Source organism: Poecilia mexicana, unplaced genomic scaffold, assembly GCF_051168715.1.
Source record: "Poecilia mexicana isolate PSO_F unplaced genomic scaffold, ASM5116871v1 scaffold_20, whole genome shotgun sequence".
NCBI lineage: Eukaryota > Metazoa > Chordata > Actinopteri > Cyprinodontiformes > Poeciliidae > Poecilia > Poecilia mexicana.
In genome coordinates, this window is record NW_028263389.1 from 16,896,760 (window position 1) to 16,916,569 (window position 19,810).

The 19,810-nt window shown below is 38.6% G+C and overlaps 1 protein-coding gene and 2 non-coding genes across 4 annotated transcripts; all 3 read right to left on the reverse strand.

The window, feature by feature from the left end:
• Positions 1-729: 729 nt before the first annotated feature.
• prpf4bb (pre-mRNA processing factor 4Bb) lies at positions 730-11,653 on the reverse strand. Of its 2 annotated transcripts, none has more exons than XM_014992364.2 (16): positions 11,541-11,653; positions 9,931-10,006; positions 8,452-9,581; positions 7,190-7,363; positions 6,898-7,056; positions 6,635-6,716; positions 6,328-6,529; positions 4,887-4,957; positions 4,702-4,792; positions 4,393-4,540; positions 3,751-3,888; positions 3,512-3,665; positions 3,314-3,428; positions 2,983-3,134; positions 2,816-2,902; positions 730-1,899 (listed from the first exon to the last, which is right to left on the reverse strand). In XM_014992364.2, exons 1-16 carry the CDS (start codon positions 11,597-11,599, stop codon positions 1,696-1,698), a joined length of 3,042 nt encoding a protein of 1,013 aa, XP_014847850.2. In that variant the 5' UTR covers positions 11,600-11,653; the 3' UTR covers positions 730-1,695. The 2 variants fall into 2 exon arrangements, with proteins under 2 accessions (XP_014847850.2, XP_014847849.2); XM_014992363.2 differs by having other exon boundaries at positions 4,887-4,960.
• A 3,153-nt stretch (positions 11,654-14,806) lies between these two features.
• On the reverse strand, positions 14,807-14,878 carry trnaq-cug (transfer RNA glutamine (anticodon CUG)). The gene has a single exon. It is a non-coding gene; the product is annotated as a tRNA-Gln (tRNA).
• A 137-nt stretch (positions 14,879-15,015) lies between these two features.
• trnav-uac (transfer RNA valine (anticodon UAC)) lies at positions 15,016-15,088 on the reverse strand. Its single transcript has one exon. It is a non-coding gene; the product is annotated as a tRNA-Val (tRNA).
• Positions 15,089-19,810: the final 4,722 nt, after the last annotated feature.

Below are 19,810 nucleotides of genomic sequence, written 5' to 3' on the forward strand. Positions count from 1 at the left end.
GTTCCTGCTGAGAGAACCAAAGTAACCGAATCATGTTTGCCAACATATTTTCACTAAGAAAATATGTTGAAAAAGATTTGTTCTTACGCCACTTACTAACTCAGTTGTATTTATGCTCAAGACCCATTTTAGCCAGAGATTTCCATTCTTGTCTGGTGTTTTAACATGTTGCTTCAATATTTCTACATATTCTTCTGGTTTATTGTATTAGGTGCACCAGTCATCTCATCCAGCAAAATGCTAAAAACTTGTTTCCTAGATTAAAAATACCTTTCAAATTACCTTTAAGCAGGTATTAAACATACTTTTTGTTACACCCATATTTCTGTATTATTAGTCTGATATAAAATTTTAAACTTAAATGCCATGTTTTTATTAGTTGTAAGTGGGAAATCAATTATCAGAAATAAAAGGCTTCAAAGAATCAGCCTGTGTAATTAACATGTTACAAGGTGAATTTAGCTACTGTAATAAATAATGTAAAAAACTTAATAGTATTCAGATTTATTGAATAGGTTTGCATTTGTGTATTGTGCTTATTTAATATTCTTTTGCTCTATAATTATTTGGTAGCTATAGTTAAAATTTACAGAAAAAGACTAAGTAGATCACTGCGCATAATTCATGTTTTAAATGTAACTTAATATTAAAACCTGTGATCATCTCACCTGTCATCATTTGAGTTACTAATCAGAAAGTGTGATGCAGCATGAAAAAAAAAAATACAAGTTTGTTTAATAATGGGAAACATTTTATTACTAAAAAGCCATTTGATACTGAAGGTGCTCTTCCAGCAGCGTTTCCACGACTATTTATTGAAATCACAAGATTTGTTTTACCACTGGATGTAAAGAAACGAATTAAAGATACAGGAAAGGACAGTAACTGTGGACTATATATACACACACAACGTTTGGAGGGCGAGGAGAAGAGGTGTGGCTTCTACATGCCAGCATTGTTTGGTGCATCAAACACCAGGCTCATACTGGAGGCACTTGAATGTGAGAGCCTTTAGAGCCAGGATGTAGCCAGAGTGCAGGGGAGGGAGGAGGAAGGAAAAGGATTAAAACACACAAAAATAAAAATTTAAAGTTAATCGAGAATGCATATGCATCTTTTCCTTCAATTTGGGTCAAGTGTCAGAGCATGGGATGAAGTCGGTGCGGTTTACCGTTACATGTGGGACGCGGGGTTTGCAGACACGGAGCATTTACACAGGCTGGCACCACATACAGAGTACAGAGGGTGCACATTCAAAAAGCATGCATCGTCCCACAGCCAGGTTAAAAACCAAACATGACGTCTGCTTCTACGACAAAATTCAACCGTATGCTGCTTGATATCGTTTGACGCAATAGATGTTAAAGTATTTACAGGAATTATACGTTTTCTTTTAAACATCTGTAACTCCAGTGCCTGTTAAATAAAAAGTCTGTCACTGCATTGCAGCGTATGAGGGGAGGGTTTACCATGAAAACCAAGAGATAGTCAGCGTGTCCAGAATGGCTACCGTTGCAGTGATCTATTTACAAGAAAACATGTAACGCGGAGCAGGACAGAAACAAAACAAAAAAACAGATGACATTCTGTAAATCTGTAGAGGTCAGGCGCCTCGCTGCAGAGTCCCTTACAGAGCTGGTTTAGTGGTCGATTCTGTCCCGTCGGCTCTTGGGAGTGTTTGTGGCGTTTAGGGGGTTAGATTTTCTCCTGGATAAACGGGTGCTGCAGAGCCTGGTTTATGCTGATGCGCTTAGCCGGGTCCAGCATCAGCGTGCTCTCCAGCAGGTCCTTCAGCTGCATGACCTTCTTCCTCTGGTCCTCAGGAAGTCGCTGACCACCTATCAGCTCTGCCAGCAGGTCTTTGGTGGGGTTCATGGTGCTCATTACAGTCACTTTCTCCTATTGGACCACAGACGAGTCAGATCAAAGTTAAAACAAACAACAACAAAAAGCAGAAAATAAAAAAAACAGAAGTATCATCACCCCTTCAACATTTTTACATTTTGTCACAGTGATAAAATTCTACGTGTTTCACTGAGATTTTATGTTGTAAAGAATTGTCACGTGGAAGGAAAATTATAAACAGGTTTCATAAATTTCGCAGCTCAGTGGCAGCATGCTGGAGCAGCTCTGACATCTGGTCTTTTTTTTTTCTGGTTTACCTCGTTGCATGTGTGGATAATTATTCCTTTGGTCCTAGATGCTGTGCAACAATGGAAGAACTACTGCCCTCATTTATTCTTTTTTTATATATTTCAGGCAGTTGCTATGATGCATATCTGTGGCAACAAGGTATTGTTTTTACAACTGTGAGCAGCTGATGGGGTCATTATTAATACCTGAATAATGACCCCAATTTCTAGAAAAGTTAGAGCAACAGTTTTCAGTCAGAGGCCTCCTCAGATGCGTTGCAAGACTGACTGCTACCATTCATCCTACCCACACCGTCACAACATACTTTGATGAAATGAGTTACAACATTTCATTTGAATTTTGTTGGTATTTTGAACCTAATCCTTTCTCATAATTACAACAAACACTACAGGAGAAGCTGGTACGATTTAAGTCCAGAAAAGACAACAAATGTCAGGAAAAATTTTGAACGATGACGTTCTCTTTCAGAGTTGCACTAGATTTCATTTAGGGGTGTCAGAGAGATGAATATAAACATTTTGTAATTTAAGTCCTACTTTACAATCTGTATTAGTTTATCATAAGATCAGTAAAATACACTGAAATGTGTTTTTTTTTAATGAAAAAGTTGATTGGGGATGAGTACTTCTGCAAAGCACTATAAATCTTAAGATCATCTTACCCTTTCAGTCACTTTGTCTACTTCAATGTACAGGAAGTTCAAGTTCTGATCGAAGTGCTGGTCTTTGAACAAGCCTTTACGTATCATCTAAAGAAAAGGATCCACACAGTTGCATCACAGAAAAGCAACATTTCTCACTTCACTGAAGGGACGTGATGCAACGCTACCTTGTTGGGCATCTTGCCCTTGAGGTCCATCGCCAGCTTCAGCATGTGATTGTTGGAAGATCCGGGAAGCAGGATTTTGCCGGTGTACAGCTCGTATAAAGTGCAGCCAACGGACCACATGTCGATGCCGTAGTCGTAAGGCTTCCCTATGACTGAGGAGGAAACCCGAGGTCACACAGAAACTTACTAGCGGCTCTACTATAGACGAGTAAAATGCTTAAAATATCCCTCTTTTATTGCAGCAGCATGAAGTCACACTGATTATTTGAGAAAACTCAAATCTTTAATCTTTTTTTATTTACTGTAAAAACCAAAAAACAGTGCAACTTACTAATTTCTGGAGCTCTGTAAAACCGGCTGACCAGATATGGTGTGATGTCATTGTCAGCGACATGTGATGCAGAGCCAAAGTCGCAGAGCTTCAGGATGGTTTTGGATTCGTTCACCTTTCATTTAAGAGACAATACAATGACACTGGATATGTGTGGATGCTATTTCAAATATGACAGGGTGTGAATGTTGATGGTACCAGGATGTTGTCTGGCTTGATGTCAGCATGGAGGATGTTGCATCGCTTGAGCAGCTTGAGGGCCAAGAAGAGCTGCTGGCTGTACGATCGAACGGCTTTGATGTGGAGCCCGACGTCTTTGCCGTATTTCTTCAGCACCTCTCGCAAATTCATGCTACGAAAGACACAAGTCGTGAACAATTGAGGTGAGATGAATGCTGTAATGCAAGAGGAAAAGAGGAAAATCTGGCGCTCGGTACCTCAGAGGCTCGAAAACAAGACAAAGATGCTGCTTATGGTAGAAGTGGCGGAAGAGGCGAAGGCAGTGGAACTTGTCGTCGGGATCAGCGTCGTTCAGCTTCCTGAGGAACTCCAACTCTTTCAAACCGGTTTTCTGCCTGTTTACCAAAAACATGTGTGTTACAGATGTATAACGAAATTCAAAGAACAGATTTATACTTCATACTTTTTAAGACTCAAATCTCCAAATTTCTTGTACAATTTCATCTAACTTTTCAAAAACATGGCCGTTTATCTGGGATGAAAAACTGCCAGGTGTTCATCACAGATAAACAACTAACTGATTAAACTGCTGGTCTGTCAAATAAAATTCCATTAAAATACTCTAAGGCTTGTGGTTGTAATGTGACATCAATGCATAAATATGTTCATCTTAAGATCTTACATGATACACAAATAAGCATTTGGTTGGAGCGGTTCATTTTCAGTTAAAAGAAAATAAAGTTTACGATTGTATGCGCTTTTTTTTACCCCAATACTTTAATTTTTGTCTACGCTTTTCCGACACTAAAACCAAAAACTGTCATACAAAATCTGTCAGTTATACAAATAACTTTCAAGCTCTTGAGTTCCTAAAGCTGCAGTTGACTTAAGTGACTCACATGAGCTCGTTGTTTCGGATGATCTTGACCGCCACCTCCTGGCCAGCCCTGGCAGTGTCCCTGGCTCTGATCACGTTGCTAAACACACCCTGGCCTGTGTAGCCGTAAACATCATAGCGCTTGTCTAATGTCTCACCAATGTTTACCCCTAAAAATACAGACAAAAAACATAATTATTCACGTGAACGAGGCTGTTTTACAACCTAAAATGCAGATTAACATGCAGAGAATCTGACAAAACATGACAGTGATGGACTCTTAAGTTGCAGGATCAAAGACGGTTATGTTCCAGGGTTTGGAAGCACTTACTGTAGTAACCCTCAGCATCGGTCCAGTTGTCCCTGAGGTTGGGGTTCTCCTTGAAGTCCTTTCCGACACCTGCTGCTCTCATTCTGGCGCTCTGCAGAGACAAGGAAGGCCAATCACCACCTGAGCCCCTCAGATCGTTTTCCTTCCGTTAACCATAGAAAGCGGGTGAAACCCCGAGTACTTACGTCAAAGTGAGCAGCAAACATGTCATCTGACTCTGTAAACATGTCGGGGGCTGAAGGCTTCTTTGGGTTGGCTGCTGAAACAAAGCAAAACAAAAAGCAACCAGAAGGAGAGGCGGTGAGTTGCTCGGCTCAACACGTCGTTTAATAAAACAGTAAATCTGTGTTTGATTAACATACTCTGCAGAGCTCAAAACATGCTGCAGGAAGCAGACACAACCAGGCTTTGGAAAACAAGCCAGCAACTGAATGAACACATGACAGAAAAAGATATTCAATTAAAATCCCTGCCTCACAATGCTGCACTTTTCAAACAGATCAAGCCAGCGGTTTACTAAAGGCTTTTAATGCAATCTGATATATATCAGACTGAACTGTTATGATTTTTGTCGGCTCGTTTCTGTTTCCACATCTAACCTTTGTAACAGTGTTATTCTGCCTCTAATAAGAAATAAAGTCGAGGAGAGCTGCAGACACATTTGATGTCCAAAATCATGATGTTTGGTAGGGATTTTAGTAATTTGTCACTAATTTTTGTGGTAAATAATATGTCAGAAATCGTTACGTTAATCCAGTTATATTTAAAATAGTTTCATATAATCAAAGAAACATGACTTCTTCTTGTCCGAGTTGGTTTTTGTCAACATGGAGAGATTATGATGCTGAACATTTTTCATTATTTTTCTTTTGGTAACTAGCAGTAATTTTTTCTAACTTGCCTATTAAAGTCAGTTTAATAATATTACATTGCATTCATTAAAAATACCCTTTTTTAATCTCTCAACTTAAAAGTGGAAGGTTTGCTGGAGGAAGCAGGAAATTCCCTTTTTGCTTCTCTAAAATCAGTTGTAGGTAATGCAGTATGAAGTTTTTATGTTTTATTATTATCCAAAATATACTGAAAATGTACTATGTGCTTCTGAAAATGCTTAAAATTTGACTTAAACGGCAGCATAAACTTAAAAAAAAGTAGATTTTCACACCTAATTACTTCTACACCTGCATAAATGTGTTTCGGAGCCTTTAATAGTTTATTTTAATGAACATATCCCCTGTGACTTTTAGCAACAAGTCTTCACTGAGGATAATGAGGTCAAAAGTAGACATACAGGTTCAAACTGTAATATAAATATTTGGTCAAAAGTCCCTTATCAGCATTAACCCATCTGGGTATTTGACCACCAGAGTTTAAACAGGCTAGTTTCCTCAGAATGTGAAACGGGGCTGAATGTTTATATTTCAGCCTGTTTGAATAATTTTGACCCTGTGACTTCATTTAATTTCTATTAAAAACAAACCATAGAAGTTATCTTCTGTGTATTCATTCCACCCTGAAACAAAGGCCAAATTAACATGACATTTGTGTCCAATTGTTAATTTTTTCATCGGAGCTGCAGACGACTCTGCCGATTGGTTCGTTCGGTCATCTCCACTGGGACTTTACCGTCTTTCTCCTGGGCGATGAGGTTGTGCTTGGCTTTGATGCTGGCCTCGAACGTGTTGAGGTTCTCCCGTTCGTACTCCTTGACGTCGGCGGCGACGCGCTCCAAGATGTCGTCGGGGGAAGGCGATCGGCTACGTGTGCTGCTCTGAGGGCTGCTGGGCTCCGACCCCATGTTGGTCTCCTCGTTCACCGTCTTGTATTTCTGTGTGGAGACAAGAGGAACGGGTCAATCCAAGAACCGTCAGCTTCCTCTCTATTGAATTACCAGCAGATGTGTGTGTGGAGAACGGAGTGGACGTGAACAGACCTGGACGATGGCCATGCGCTGCTGACGGCGCTGCTCAATAAGAGCTTCTTCATCGATCTCCTCACCTTCGAAGTCTTCCAACCTGCAAACACCAAATAAAACCAACAAGTAATCAATTATGTGATCACCTACCAGTTTCTTTACACAATCGCTTTCCAAAAAGAACAGATTTATTCGGACCAGTAGTCCATGCAGAAAAAAACATGGTTTTTAGAATGTCTAACAAAAAGTACAGAGCCAAAAAGAGAAATGTCTTTTCTCACATTTCATCGTCTGAGGATTCCTGGTCAAGTTTCATTCCCTCTGAAAGGCTTCCTTTGAACTTGTCTTCATCTCTGCTGCGTCGTCTTCTTCTCTCCCGATCCCGGGACATTGAGCGCCGATACTGGCGGAGTCTTCCATACCGGTCTCTCTCACCAGACCTGCAATTCATGCATGGGTAGATTTAGTAATCAGTAATTATACGCAACTATTGAGTAAACTGCTTTCGAAAAGCACAAAAACATTTTCTATCACAAAGGATGAATTCACAGTCAAACCATGAGCAGGAATTACCTGCGCCTGAGTGGAGACCTGCTTCGCCTGCGAGGCGAGGAGCGAGAGCGTCGTGGCAGCGATGGAGACCTCCTCCTCAGAGGAGAGCGACTCACTCTGCGACGAGACACCGACCTGGGACTCTTCTCCCGTGTTCTGTCTCCGAGTGGTCCGGCATCGGCCCTGGATCGCTTTCTGTATAAGGAATCCACCATCATGATCTGTCATTCCATGTATAACTGACTCTAGCTAAGGCTAAAAAGTGTCTAAAAAATGAAAATTTGACAAGTTATATTGATTTTAAAATGAAGGAAAGGGGCCTTTCCATTTTAGGTCCATAAAAGAAAATTTAAAAATGAAAACCAGGACACAGGACAGAATTTTATTGGAATATTTAGAAGGTTGGGGTACTATTATGTCAGCAATATAATTTGTGATCCATCAGTAATGAAGAGTTTAACCCTCTTTCGCTCTTCTCTAAAGACGGTTTCTGTCTTCAGATCTTTGAACTATTAAATCTTCAATAAGCTCTATGGTTAACCTAACTGGTGCTTTCAACACAAGTTTCAGATCAGATCATTTCTATTGACTTCTAAATTGTTAAAATATTTATTTTCAATCATCACATCACAAAGGTCTCACTCAACGCTTCTTGGTCACTAGCTGGCGGATTTGCTGCTATTTAATTTAGTTTATTAAATAATAAAATTTGATTAAACCGTCCAGTTTGTCTTTTAAAATGCTTCAACATTAAAAATCGGAACTGTTTTAATCCACACGTGTTTGAAAGAAAAATGATGTCTCCTTGTATACTTATAATCCATTCTTACAGTTTTTTGCTGTTGGAAGGCCTAACTGGATGTTTACATGGGACCAATAAAATAAGATTTTATGGGCAACACAGTTCTGGGAAACACTGCTGTGTTTACGTCCCAATTCCAATTTTCCAGTTTCTTCTGCATCTTTTTCCACATCAGTTTTTCCTTCCATTCATCTTTCCATTAATTAAGAAACAGCCAATTCTTTCAGAAATGACTTTCTGTGGCACACTCTCCCATAAAGAGTGTTAATGGCTGTCTGCTCGACAAATATCAAGTTAGCAGCAGAACCTATCTTCAAAAATCAAGTTTTATTGGTCTTATGTAAAATTCAGATTTTCTGAATATGTAATCATCAAAACAAACAGAAATAAACTTCTGAAATATATCTCTCTGTGTTTTGATTTGAATTAATAACATGTCACATTTGTGATATTTTATAGGCATTTGCAGTTGCTAACCCACCTTAGAGGGGAGTCCTGTCTGTCTACCTCCCTCCTCCTGGCGTCCAGTGAGCGACTGTGCGCTCTCCTGGGCGGAGACCTTCTGGGTGGAGAATGTTTTGAAGTCCGGTCCAAGGCGCTGGCCGAGGTGTGGTGGGTGTCTCTGTGGCGGGGGGAGGCGCTGCGTTTCCTTGCTGGGCTGTGGCCTCCTCGTCTGTGAGGGGAGCGGTTCTCTTTCCCCAGCGAAGCGTCCTTGGAAGGCGACTTCGCCGGCCGTTTGTCGCGGTCGGCGTCTGAGCGACTCGGCCGTTCTCGGACGGGCGATTTGGAGCGTCTGCTCGTTCTGTCCTGGTTTGGTCTTTCTTCTCGCTGCGGAGGCGAACGCTTGTCGGTGCGACTCACCTTCTGCTCGTTCCTGAAGCTGGGAGGGGAATTGGACTTCCTTTTCTCCTTGAAGCGATCTGTGCTGGCTGACTGTTTTCTGTCTTTTGACCTGCTCCTTGCTCGGCTTCGGTCTTTAACTGCAGCTTCCTTGCTGCTTTTGGTCCCCTTGTCTGGCTTTGCCTCCTTAGCAGCTTTATCTGCAGACTTGCTCCGACTGCGACGCTTGGAGACGGATTTACTGCCATCTGTTGAGTCCCTTCTAGATTTCCCACTTTTTTCCCCTCTGGGAGATATGAGTTTACCTGAGCTGCCCCTTGGACGCTGTTCTCCGTTTCTGAACCTCGCCTCTCCGTCCTCCTCGGATCCGGAGTTATACCCCTGCAGGATCAAGCCCATGCCAGACTGAACTTTCCCCTCCATCAACTGGCTGTCCAGTTCAGCTTTGATCAGGGCCCTCTGCTTCTCCAGGTCCTCCAACACGGCCCGGTCGTCCAGACTCGGGTTTCCGGAGGACGGAGAGGATTCCACCTTCCTGTTGCCGGCCGAGCCGAAGGGGGCTTCTTCGGCGGGGGAGGAGGTCTCTTTGCGTTTATGTTTCCGATGTTTGTGACGATGCTTACGCTTCTTGTCCTTGTCTTCCTCGGCTGCGTGTTTGTGCTTTTTGTGCTTGCTGCGATGTTTGTGTTTTTTCCTCTTGTGTTTCCCGCTGCTGCTGCTGTGATGCTTGGACCCTTCCTCAGTCTTCTCACCATTAGTTCCAGCTTGCTCCTGGGTTGGGACAATAAAAGGAATAAAATGCATCAGTGCAATGATGGAAGGAAGACTCGTTTTACTTTCAAGCTAAATAATCAGTCCCAACATCAGTATCTGTCAAATTTTCAAGTTTATATGCATTTTATATGGACTTAAAGTAAGGAAACAACAAATCCGTAATGTAGAGTTTGCTGTTTTAATTATCTGTTTTACACACATTTTGCTTAAATCCATTCAAGTTAATTTTCTTGAAATCCCAGAAAAAATATTTATGGTAAAAGGCATGCAGACACTAAATTTAAATTTTAAACATTTAGTTAAATTGAATATGAACCAGCGTTTGTTGTCAACGGTTAGTTTTTACCTCTTCCCCTTCTTCTTCTGACAAGTCTCCACTGTCTTCATTTCCACTCCTCTCATTTGTCTCCAGGTCTTGCTTTCTGTTTATTCAAGACAAAATTATTAATGCCGACAAAAAAGTTCAAGATTGCAAAATGAAAAAAACTTCAAAGTAGTGCAAGACAAATTGGCAAAAAAAAAAAAAAAAAAAGGTTTTCACACAGGTTTTATGGTGAAACAATACATGTTAGACAACTGTAAATGATTTTATTTGCTTGAACCATTTTGATTTCAAAAATACAATTAACACCACTAACAACGCTCCAAATGGCTTGCATTGAAGTTCAAAGAAATAAAACCTAATAAAACCAATACTTCAAGTAAGCCGCTAAAGATCACCACATTTATCTCATGCTGCTAAATATATTGTGTTGGAAACATATTACAGATATCGCTATTTCTGAAATTCTATCGCAATTCAAGAATTTTCTGAAATTGTGCAGCAGACTTATCTCCTGTGCAACAGGACAGATGTTTTAGAGCTGCAAGTACACACACAGAATGTACAATTTTAAGCAAGTATCTGCTGTATTTCTGTTTAAAGCAGTCTCCATAGAAACATGTCTGAATCCAACTGCACCTCCTGGCAGGATGAAAGTTAACATATTTCTATCCAGATGATGTGAGACAGTCCGATGCTGTGGTGGATGGAATATGAATTCTGGATGAAACCAAAAATAAGAGGACCTTGATCTTCTTGACCTATTTCTTTATGATTTTGATATTGTGATACAACCTGTAACTTTTTGGTGAACTTTTTAACTTAAAATCCAAAATGTACCAGTTTTGGTGAAATAAAAAACAACAACAACAACAACAACAAAAACTAAGCCTTATACTTGACAGAAGTTTATGTTAAACATTTGCAGCCATTCTTTATTAATATAATTCGAAGGAAACGCTTATTTTTTTCAAAAACTATAAAATATGTTGCAAAGATATAGTGTGCAATTTATCTGTTTCCTGCTCATAGCGAAGAAAGATTACAACCGAAGCCATTATAAGCCGAACCACTGCTAGCCCAAGTATAAACGTTGGATTACGTAATGCTCTCGATTTAACCTGGAACTAAAGCGACTACTAGAATATAAACAATAGGATCAATTACAACCAACAGGTGTAGGGCCAGCACCAATGTACTGTCATGTCAACTTGACTTGTTAGCCGTTCCTCTGATCCAGACCGCCAAGGCTGTTTTATTAGCTCAGATATGCTAACGTCTTTAGCAAACTTATAACTAGCACGCCACATGAACTAAGCCAACATACAACAACGAAGTGCTCAAAAAATAAAATGAAAAATACTTGCTATTTATGGGCACAAGCTCAATCGAGGGAAACACGGATACATATAATTAACGTACACTTTCAGCTCGGGAGTTTAGGGAAACTTAGGTCTAGCTAAGCTAATGAACATTGGCCAGTTAGCTGAAGCCATTAGCATGCTCCGGTAACAACGTGAACCTGCGGCACTGTTCTCTTTCTGATTACAAACGGTTCTCTTTTAATTTGAGACCCCAAATCTGTTCGCATCCTGTAGCTGTCGATATGAACTGGTTTTCATAGAAAAACTTACACGTGTTCGTTGCCATTATTCATTCTTCTGGACATGATGTCCATCTCAACGTCAGCCATTTTGCTCAGCTAAGCAAGTTCTTCTTCGACTGTAAGAAGTTCACTGTTTCCATGACGCTCGTCTGCCCCTTGACGTGTTGGCGGTGAATTGCAGGCACGAATTGAGCTCAATACCTATTTTGTCCAGTAGGAGGGGTCCTTCTCTAATTTAGAAGTGAGAGTCACTCAACAGGGGACCTAGTCCAGGGGTCTGCAACGTGTGCAGCCACATTTGTCTCTTTGCACCTTCCATAACGGGTCTTAATAACTTTAGCTAAAGTGATAAAGAATCAATTCATTTTTTTATATTTACATATAATAAGAAAAAAATGCATTGAATTTCCTCAATAGAAAGAAAACAAATACATCAAAAATGCTTAGAATATTTGGTGAGATTTGAAGAGTCAAACAAAGTTGTTGGGCTTAGCAGCTCCACATTTGTTAAAGTTGCAAACTGGAGGTCTCACTGCAGATTAAAGATCCAGACGCGGCCATTAGATATCCCGTCAGCTGAAACCTCTGTTCCCGTGTGCCCAGTAAATCCTGACCGTGAACAGTATGAGACGAATGCTGTGTGCTGAATCAGAACGCCGAGCTCTCCATCACACACTTTATGATTACATATCTGTGCAGGTTGCACAAAGCTAAGTCCTCTTTCTTTGAAAAATAGTTTCTTCTAGATTTTAAATCCACTACTGATATACTGTGGTATCAGCGATACCAGTGATACTGATGATATACTCTGGTATTGATGATATAACGCAGTATATTATTAATAATATAAATACACTGCTTAGATATTTATGATCCTTCCACTCTGATTGGGCCTTGGAGGACATAGAAAACTGATGTGCATGTTGTGATCCAATCCTGCTTTTACTGTGTGGATAATGTGCTGCACATTACTGTTATGAACCAGTCCTCATCTCAAAATTAGTGATTTATGCATTCTTTTCACATTAAATCTTGATCACATTTAAAGAAAAACCAGGAGATTCTTCAGGATTAGATTTACCGCTGACGGATTTACAGCCCTTTCAAGCCTTGGGCAGGTCTAATCTGTTGTCCTTGTCCAGCGTAGTTCTTTGACAGTCGGCCAGCTTGCAGACATTGTCAATGTTAACGTGCCAACATTCAGCAGAAACAGTTTTCCATATCTGCAGTGTTTCAGGAAGCCATTTCCACATGCAACCTGCAGACATCAAGTCTTTGCATTTTGAGTTTTCTCAGCAATTACTTTTTGATGTAATAATATCAGAATTTGTATGGGGGGAAGTTTACTGCCATAAGTCAAGAGCACTCATTTTTAGTTTGAAAGCAGAATTGTATCTGCTAAATTTTAATAAATTTTAAATAAATTCTTCTGTAAAATTCCTTAATCTACTCTCTGCCTCTGCACCTTCTTTGTTTGGGTGCATTATTACCACTTCAAATTAAGACAGACAAGAGATTTCTTGGTCTTTTTTAAGCCAGATATGAAACAGGAAATGATTACTCTGGCATTCAGCAAACGGTACCAGGGGTCTCTTGTGAAAATCCTCAGATGTTTTTATAAAAATGTTTTTCTAAATCTGAATTTTCTAAATGGAAGCTACAACATTCTGTTTGCCATGCAATACATATAAAAACAACTTGAACCAAACAAATATTTATTCTTTAAGGAATTTTCTAGTGTTAGTTTGAATATCTTTAGTCCTAAAACTCAGACACTTTCCTTTCAACCTCAATCTAAGTCCACAAGGAAAGATCTGTTGATGTAAGAAGCCCATAGACCAGATTTATTACTTGTGCTGGAGCTCGTTTTTCCATAAGGAGGGAATAAACGATCAGACATTCACTCTGTCTCAAGTCATTGGGCCTCCACTCGTCAAGCATCACTGGAGACACAATAGGGACCGGGCCATAAAACACTGGGCCCAACAGATGCTCACCAAATACAACCACAGTCCATTATGGAGCCTGTTAAAGACACTCAGGCAGTTTGGTAAGCCGCTGTCGCCCCGGCCCCTGCACTCTTCAGTGGGTTTTGTCTGAGTGTGGGCAACTTTAGAGTTACAGCTTCCCCTAAGCAAAGCTGTGCCCATTCATCGCAACGCATGCATCCATACAACGCAGATGCTCTTTGTCCTCTGACAGATGTGTCCATCTTTGCTTTTGTTTCTTTTCTGACTTTTACTTATTGACTCCGATGTTTGGTTTTCTGAACGGATGGGCGCTGACATAAGGGTGAACAATTGGGTCTTAAAGTACGGCCAAAGCATATGGCCTTATCAGGGTAGTAAATTTACGCTTGCTTAGGGATAAGTAAGCAGCCTTTTTGTCTTTCTGGTGTCATCAATTACAATCTTATGTTGGAAATACACAGGCTTTGCAAAGAGGAGTCTGCCTCCCCAGGATTTGGCCAAAGACTGGATGAATGTGTTTATCTTTGTGCTGGAGTCAATCAGAAGTGAGGCAGTGTCAAGCTAAAATAAAAATAAAAGAGGCTCAAGAAGCCTTTGTTTACATCTCAGTGATATTAACACAAATGTTTGTGAAAAAGCTGAGCCTCAGCTCCATCATACATCTTACTGCTTCAAAAATACCCTCTGAATGAAGCTTGGTTGTTCAAGTTTGTTTTCAAATCCTCATGATTAAGTTTCTAATTTCACAGAGAATAGTTGAATAGTTTATTTTCCTTCAGGTATATTTTTAGGATCCCATTCACAGACTTTCTAAAATGTCTTGCTGATGCTTTAATACCCCATGAAGTTTTCTCAATTTTGTCCTGTTACCACAAATTTCAATGCATTTTGCTAGGATTTTGGATAAACACAAAGTAATAGACAATAAAGGAATATTCAAAAAAAAAAAAGAGTCCATTTTTTTAGTAGTTAAGATCATCTATGTTTTTAGCAAACTGATGAAAACTCATCAATCTGAATGGCAGGTTTGCTCAGCTGGTCAGCATGTGGTGATAATAACACAAAAGTCATGGGTTCAATCCCCAAACAATGTTTCTACTGGGACTTGCACTCAGATGGCTGGATTCAGAGTACAGACCATGACACCATAGACCCTTGTTGACCTTTAGTAAACACCTGTGATGAATAGAACATGCAAAATCTGTTTTTGTCTGGATTCGAACCAGAGACCTTTTGCGTGTGCAGCAAACATGATAACCACTACACTACAGAAACTAAGCCTGGGATCAAAAGAATTATGGTAGATGTCAGGATCCGAGACAAATAGTTCTACTGAGCCTTGAACTCAGATCTCTGGATTCAGAGTCCAGGGTGCTAACCATTACACCATAGAACCACCAAGTGGCATTTGTAGTAAAGTAGCTTGGATTTAAAAGAAGCCTACATTGAAGTCAATTGGCAAATGAATCATCATGAAAGAGGAAGGCACTTGTTGTCTCACTGCACCCTAAGAGATGCATAACATATAAAATCTGTTTCTGTCTGGATTCGAACCAGAGACCTTTTGCATGTAAAGCAAACATGATAACCACTACACTACAGAAACTCATGATCTCTCTGCTGTTCCTGGTAGATGATCCAAATTTTGTTAGAGACTGACGTCAACGATGGACATGGAACAATGTCAAATACTTATACCACAGATCCTCTCAGAGAGCACAGTAACTTGGTGAACAAACTGTCAGACTTATACTTGTGCCTAATTTCACATTACATTCCATAAACTAAGCCTGGGATAAAAAAAATTGTATTGAAGATGTTATTAGCAGAGACAAAAGGTTCTACAGAGGATTGGCTAAATGGCTAAAAAATAAAATCAATACTTACAAATATAAAATGGTTGAAAGATAAAATTAACACATTAAAATAAAAAAAATATCTCTGAAATACAATCAACACTTGAAAATTAAAATGGTTCAAAATAATATCAACACTTCAAAATACAAAATCTCTGGAAAATAAAATATTATGTATGTTGTTTTAAAAACATTAGAATATAAGCACTTTTATCAAATCTTCATTGTGGTAAGATCCTGTCAGTTCTTCTTAAATCCATGGAAACTCAACAGTTTGTAAGGTAGGTGAGTTAGCTCAGCAGGTTAGAGCACCGTGCTGGTAATCCTGAGGTCATCGGTTCAATCCCCACACTGGTCAATTCATGTCTAAGGTCTTTCAGACAATCAACACTTCAAAAATAAAATCAACAGTTCATAATAAATAAGGGTTCAAAAATAAAACACCTTACAATTAAAAAATGGTTCAAAAACAAAATTATCAACATTTCAAAATAAATAAGGGTTCAAAAATAAAATCAATACTGAAAAATAAAAATGGTTCAAAAATAAAATCAATACTTACAAATAAAAATGGTTCAAAATCAACATTTCATAATAATTAAGGGTTCAAAATACAATCAGCATTTAAAAATACAAAATCACTGGAAAATAAAATATTATCAATGTTTTTTTTGAAAAACATTAGCACTTTTATCAAATCTTCACTGCGTAGGCAGCTCAGCAGGTTAGAGCACCGTGCTGGTAATGCTGAGGTCATCGGCTTGATCCCCATACTGGTCAATTCAGGGCTAAGGTCTTTCAGACAATCAATACTTACAAATAAAAATGGTTCAAAAATAAAATCAACACTTCAAAATAAAAATGGCTCAAAATCAACGCTTTAATAAAATGCTGAAAAATAAAATCAACATTTCAAAATAAAACACTGCTGGAAAGTATACATTTTAACAAGTTGATTTTGAAAAACATTAGGATATGACCACTTTTGTTAAAAAATATGTGAAGTGCAGCATGCACGTGTTTTCAAACCCATTTGAACTAATACCCATAAATTAAATTCTATGCAATAGATTTCATTTAAATACCACCACATCAGCAAATAACCTTACTTGTGTGTAATTTATTTTCAGCATAAATTCAGATGTTTTGTTAAGGACTGAATGACAGTACAGTTGTTGAAAGCAAACAGGTCATAGCTTTGAATCCTCGCCTTCTGTCATTCTGCTGAAATTTACTTGTTCTCCCTTTGCAAGCGTAGCTTATTTTCAGGTTCAATCCGTGGATAAGACACTAAGCCAAGAGGTAGAATTCCAGATTTACATTTAGAGAATGACTGTAAACGAATGGAAAAACTTTTACCAACAAACTCTGACTTCATATAAAGTGACTCTGGTCTAAATCAACAAAAATAAATAAAAGAAACTTTCATCCTCTTTTGGTTTAACAATTGCACTGTTGTAATATGAACTGCACATTTATGCAAAGGGGGTTTTTGAGGCAGAAGTGGGCAAAACTGAATTTTACCACGTAATCTCTTTCCAAGAAACTGTCTTAAAAGATGGTAAAATGTGCTGACTGTTTCAATGTGGCCAAACCACAGACTCAAACCTAACTCCAAACACACACATCTTTTTTCTTACATGAGGGGAAAAGAGGTTTTCTGATATTATTAAGGCAGTTTATTTGTGTGACACAATCATACAGATCAGCATATGTGTCTGAGTTGGGAAAGCGCCGCCAAAGTAATACATACCGTGTTTCCCCGAAAGTAAGACAGTGTCTTACTTTCTTTTTATCCCCAAAAGCCCCACTATGTCTTACTTTCGGGGTATGTCTTATATTGGAAAAAAATTGTCGAATTTTTTGTTTTAACCATAAAATTAACATTTATTAACAACCTGAACAGTATTGTATTCACACAAAACAGTTTTATAAAAGACGCGAGGAGGTGGCAGACGCGGCGACGTATGGAGAGGGGGACGGTGCGGACGTGGGCAGGAGGCGGCGCGCAGCTAGATGAGAGGTGTTTCCCCGAAAAGTAAGACATATGTCTTACTTTCGGGGTACGGCTTATATTAGCCGACCCCCCTGAAACCCCCGATACGTCTTACAATCGGGGGTGTCTTACTATCGGGGAAACACGGTACCTTTTGAACGTTTTCATGTTGGAGCAACAAAACTTCTGATTTCTTATTTGTGTTAGACCAAGTTAAAGTGATGCACAATAATGAAGTGGGTTCTTAGTTTAGTCAGGTTGGATGAAGACGTGCCACAGATTCTCCACTGAACTTTGACTGGGCCATTATAACACATAGCCATGCCTTGATGTAAATCATTCCTGTCATCTGGCTTTACATTTATAATTGGTGGTCCTCCACCTTTTTCTTCTTTTTGTGATTTTATTTACACTAATGGCTTCTTCTTGCTGCTTTTTGCTCAAATTCACATTTATAAAGTACAAGGCTAGTCATTCTCCCACCAGAGTTGTGGATCTGTGCAGCTCTGTCTGCTGGTTTTTGCTGCTGAACATTGGGTTGCTTGAGATATGTGCATATGAATGGGCCAATTTCACATGGCCCATTCAATTTAGCAGCAATTTAAATAAATACAGTTTTAACTCTTTGGAAATTTTCCAACTAATATAAAGATGGAAGTTAGCATCTGGCACGTTTCCCGTTATCGAGAAGTCAAAATTTTGCATTTCAGTCTGTCTGTCAGTAAAACAAACAAAAAACAAATAAGATGGTGCAAAAACAAAATAAATAATTTTTATGCCTCTCATTGCTTGACTCAAAATCTGTTTTACTTTTCTGTAGGAAACCAATATTGCTGAGCACAGAGAGCAAACTCGGTCAATGAAGTAGAACTTGAACACAAATCTGCTCAAACTATCAGTTAATGACTAGGTTCTCATGCCAGACGACAGGACAACATTGATCCATGTTTTTAAGATGCTTGTGTAAAAGTTTATATATAAACTTAATCTCACACTTCAACCAACACATAATAATTTAGTGTGCAGTGTAGCTCTCTGATACCTTGCTATTAGAGAGGATCACTGTGATTTTTCACACCACTGTATAATTTCAAGTTTTGTAAACACCATTGGTGGTTGTGCACGTCTAATAAAGCTTTAAATGTATTATGGTTAACTTCTTACCAACACCCACTTAGAGAACAAATATGGTCTCCAATACTTTACAACTTCCAAAGATTACATTAAAATTTTAGAAAAATCCCGGTAACACTTTATTTGAAGGGGGGTGAATAAGACTGACATGACACTGTCATAAACATGACATAACACCTGTCAGGAACATGAATAAGCCTTCATGAATATTTATGACTGTTGTCATAAAGCGTCATTCGGTAAATTATGACATTTTTAATACAAAGTTGACATTATTCAAAATGTCTTTGTTATGACAACTTGACATTAACCAAGAAATCATTACTGTTTAAACTTTACCTTTAATAACATAAAGTTACCTAATTTTTAAAGTGCAATCAGTAATACTTTTATAAAAAATTTACATCAGTAATGATTTCTTGGTTAATGTCAAGTTCTCATAACAAAGACATTTTGAATAATGTCAACTTTGTATTAAAAGTGTCATAATTTACCGAATGACGCTTTATGACAACAGTCATAAATATTCATGAAGGCTTATTCATGTTCATGACAGTGTTATGTCATGTTTATGACAGTGTCATGTCAGTCTTATTCAACCCCCTTCAAATAAAGTGTTACCAAAATCCCTAATTAAACCAAATTACATATACTTTTAATTATTCATAATTAAACAAATATCCTGTCTTAGAATCCAACTCAAAAGTCAAAAGTTTAACTTTTGATAAATAATATGACTACCTTTTTTAATTGGGCTAAAGCACAATATGTCACAGATGTGTTGATCTTTGTATAAAATTAGCTAGTTATCTAATTTTGCAAAGCAAGAGCAATAAATAAAAAGTTTAAAAAAAGTTAAAAAACAAAAAAAGTTAGCTCAGTTTATTTATATACATATATCTAAATGTGAGGAAATGAACAAACTTCAGTTGAAAATTAAACTCCTAAACTCTTTTTAGAGCTGAGAGTTTTGGTGATAAACACTCCAGGTGTGTCTGCATGACAAAAAGTATGAATATGTGGAAAAAGCACTTTATGCCCAGTGTAAACACAGTGGAGGAATACTGTGATCCCGCGTCTCTTCCAATGATAATACAAACCTTTTTTAGTGAACATCATCATTTAGCAACAGGCCAAAATGCAGATGGACATATAATTAGAAATTGCTTACAGCTCCTCTTGTAATTTAAAATAACAAGAAGGTTACAGTGCAGCAGAGAGAGTGTGAATATTTGCATGTTGTTACTGTCAACACATTCCTTCTGTGGAAACATTTGGGGACATTTGGATGTGATATTGTCAAACTTTACAGAGCACTTTTTGATTTATCAGCTGTTAGCTT

Bases quoted from the DNA above. Each gene is read 5' to 3' on its own strand.
- prpf4bb (XM_014992363.2), bottom strand. From the start codon at position 11,599: ATGGCTGACGTTGAGATGGACATCATGTCCAGAAGAATGAATAATGGC. The intron at 4,541-4,701 runs GTAAGTGCTTCC...CTGTATTTTTAG, and splicing joins CGATGCTGAGGGTTACTACA to GGGTAAACATTGGTGAGACA. The intron at 2,903-2,982 runs GTAGCGTTGCAT...CCTTTTCTTTAG, and splicing joins AGGGCAAGATGCCCAACAAG to ATGATACGTAAAGGCTTGTT.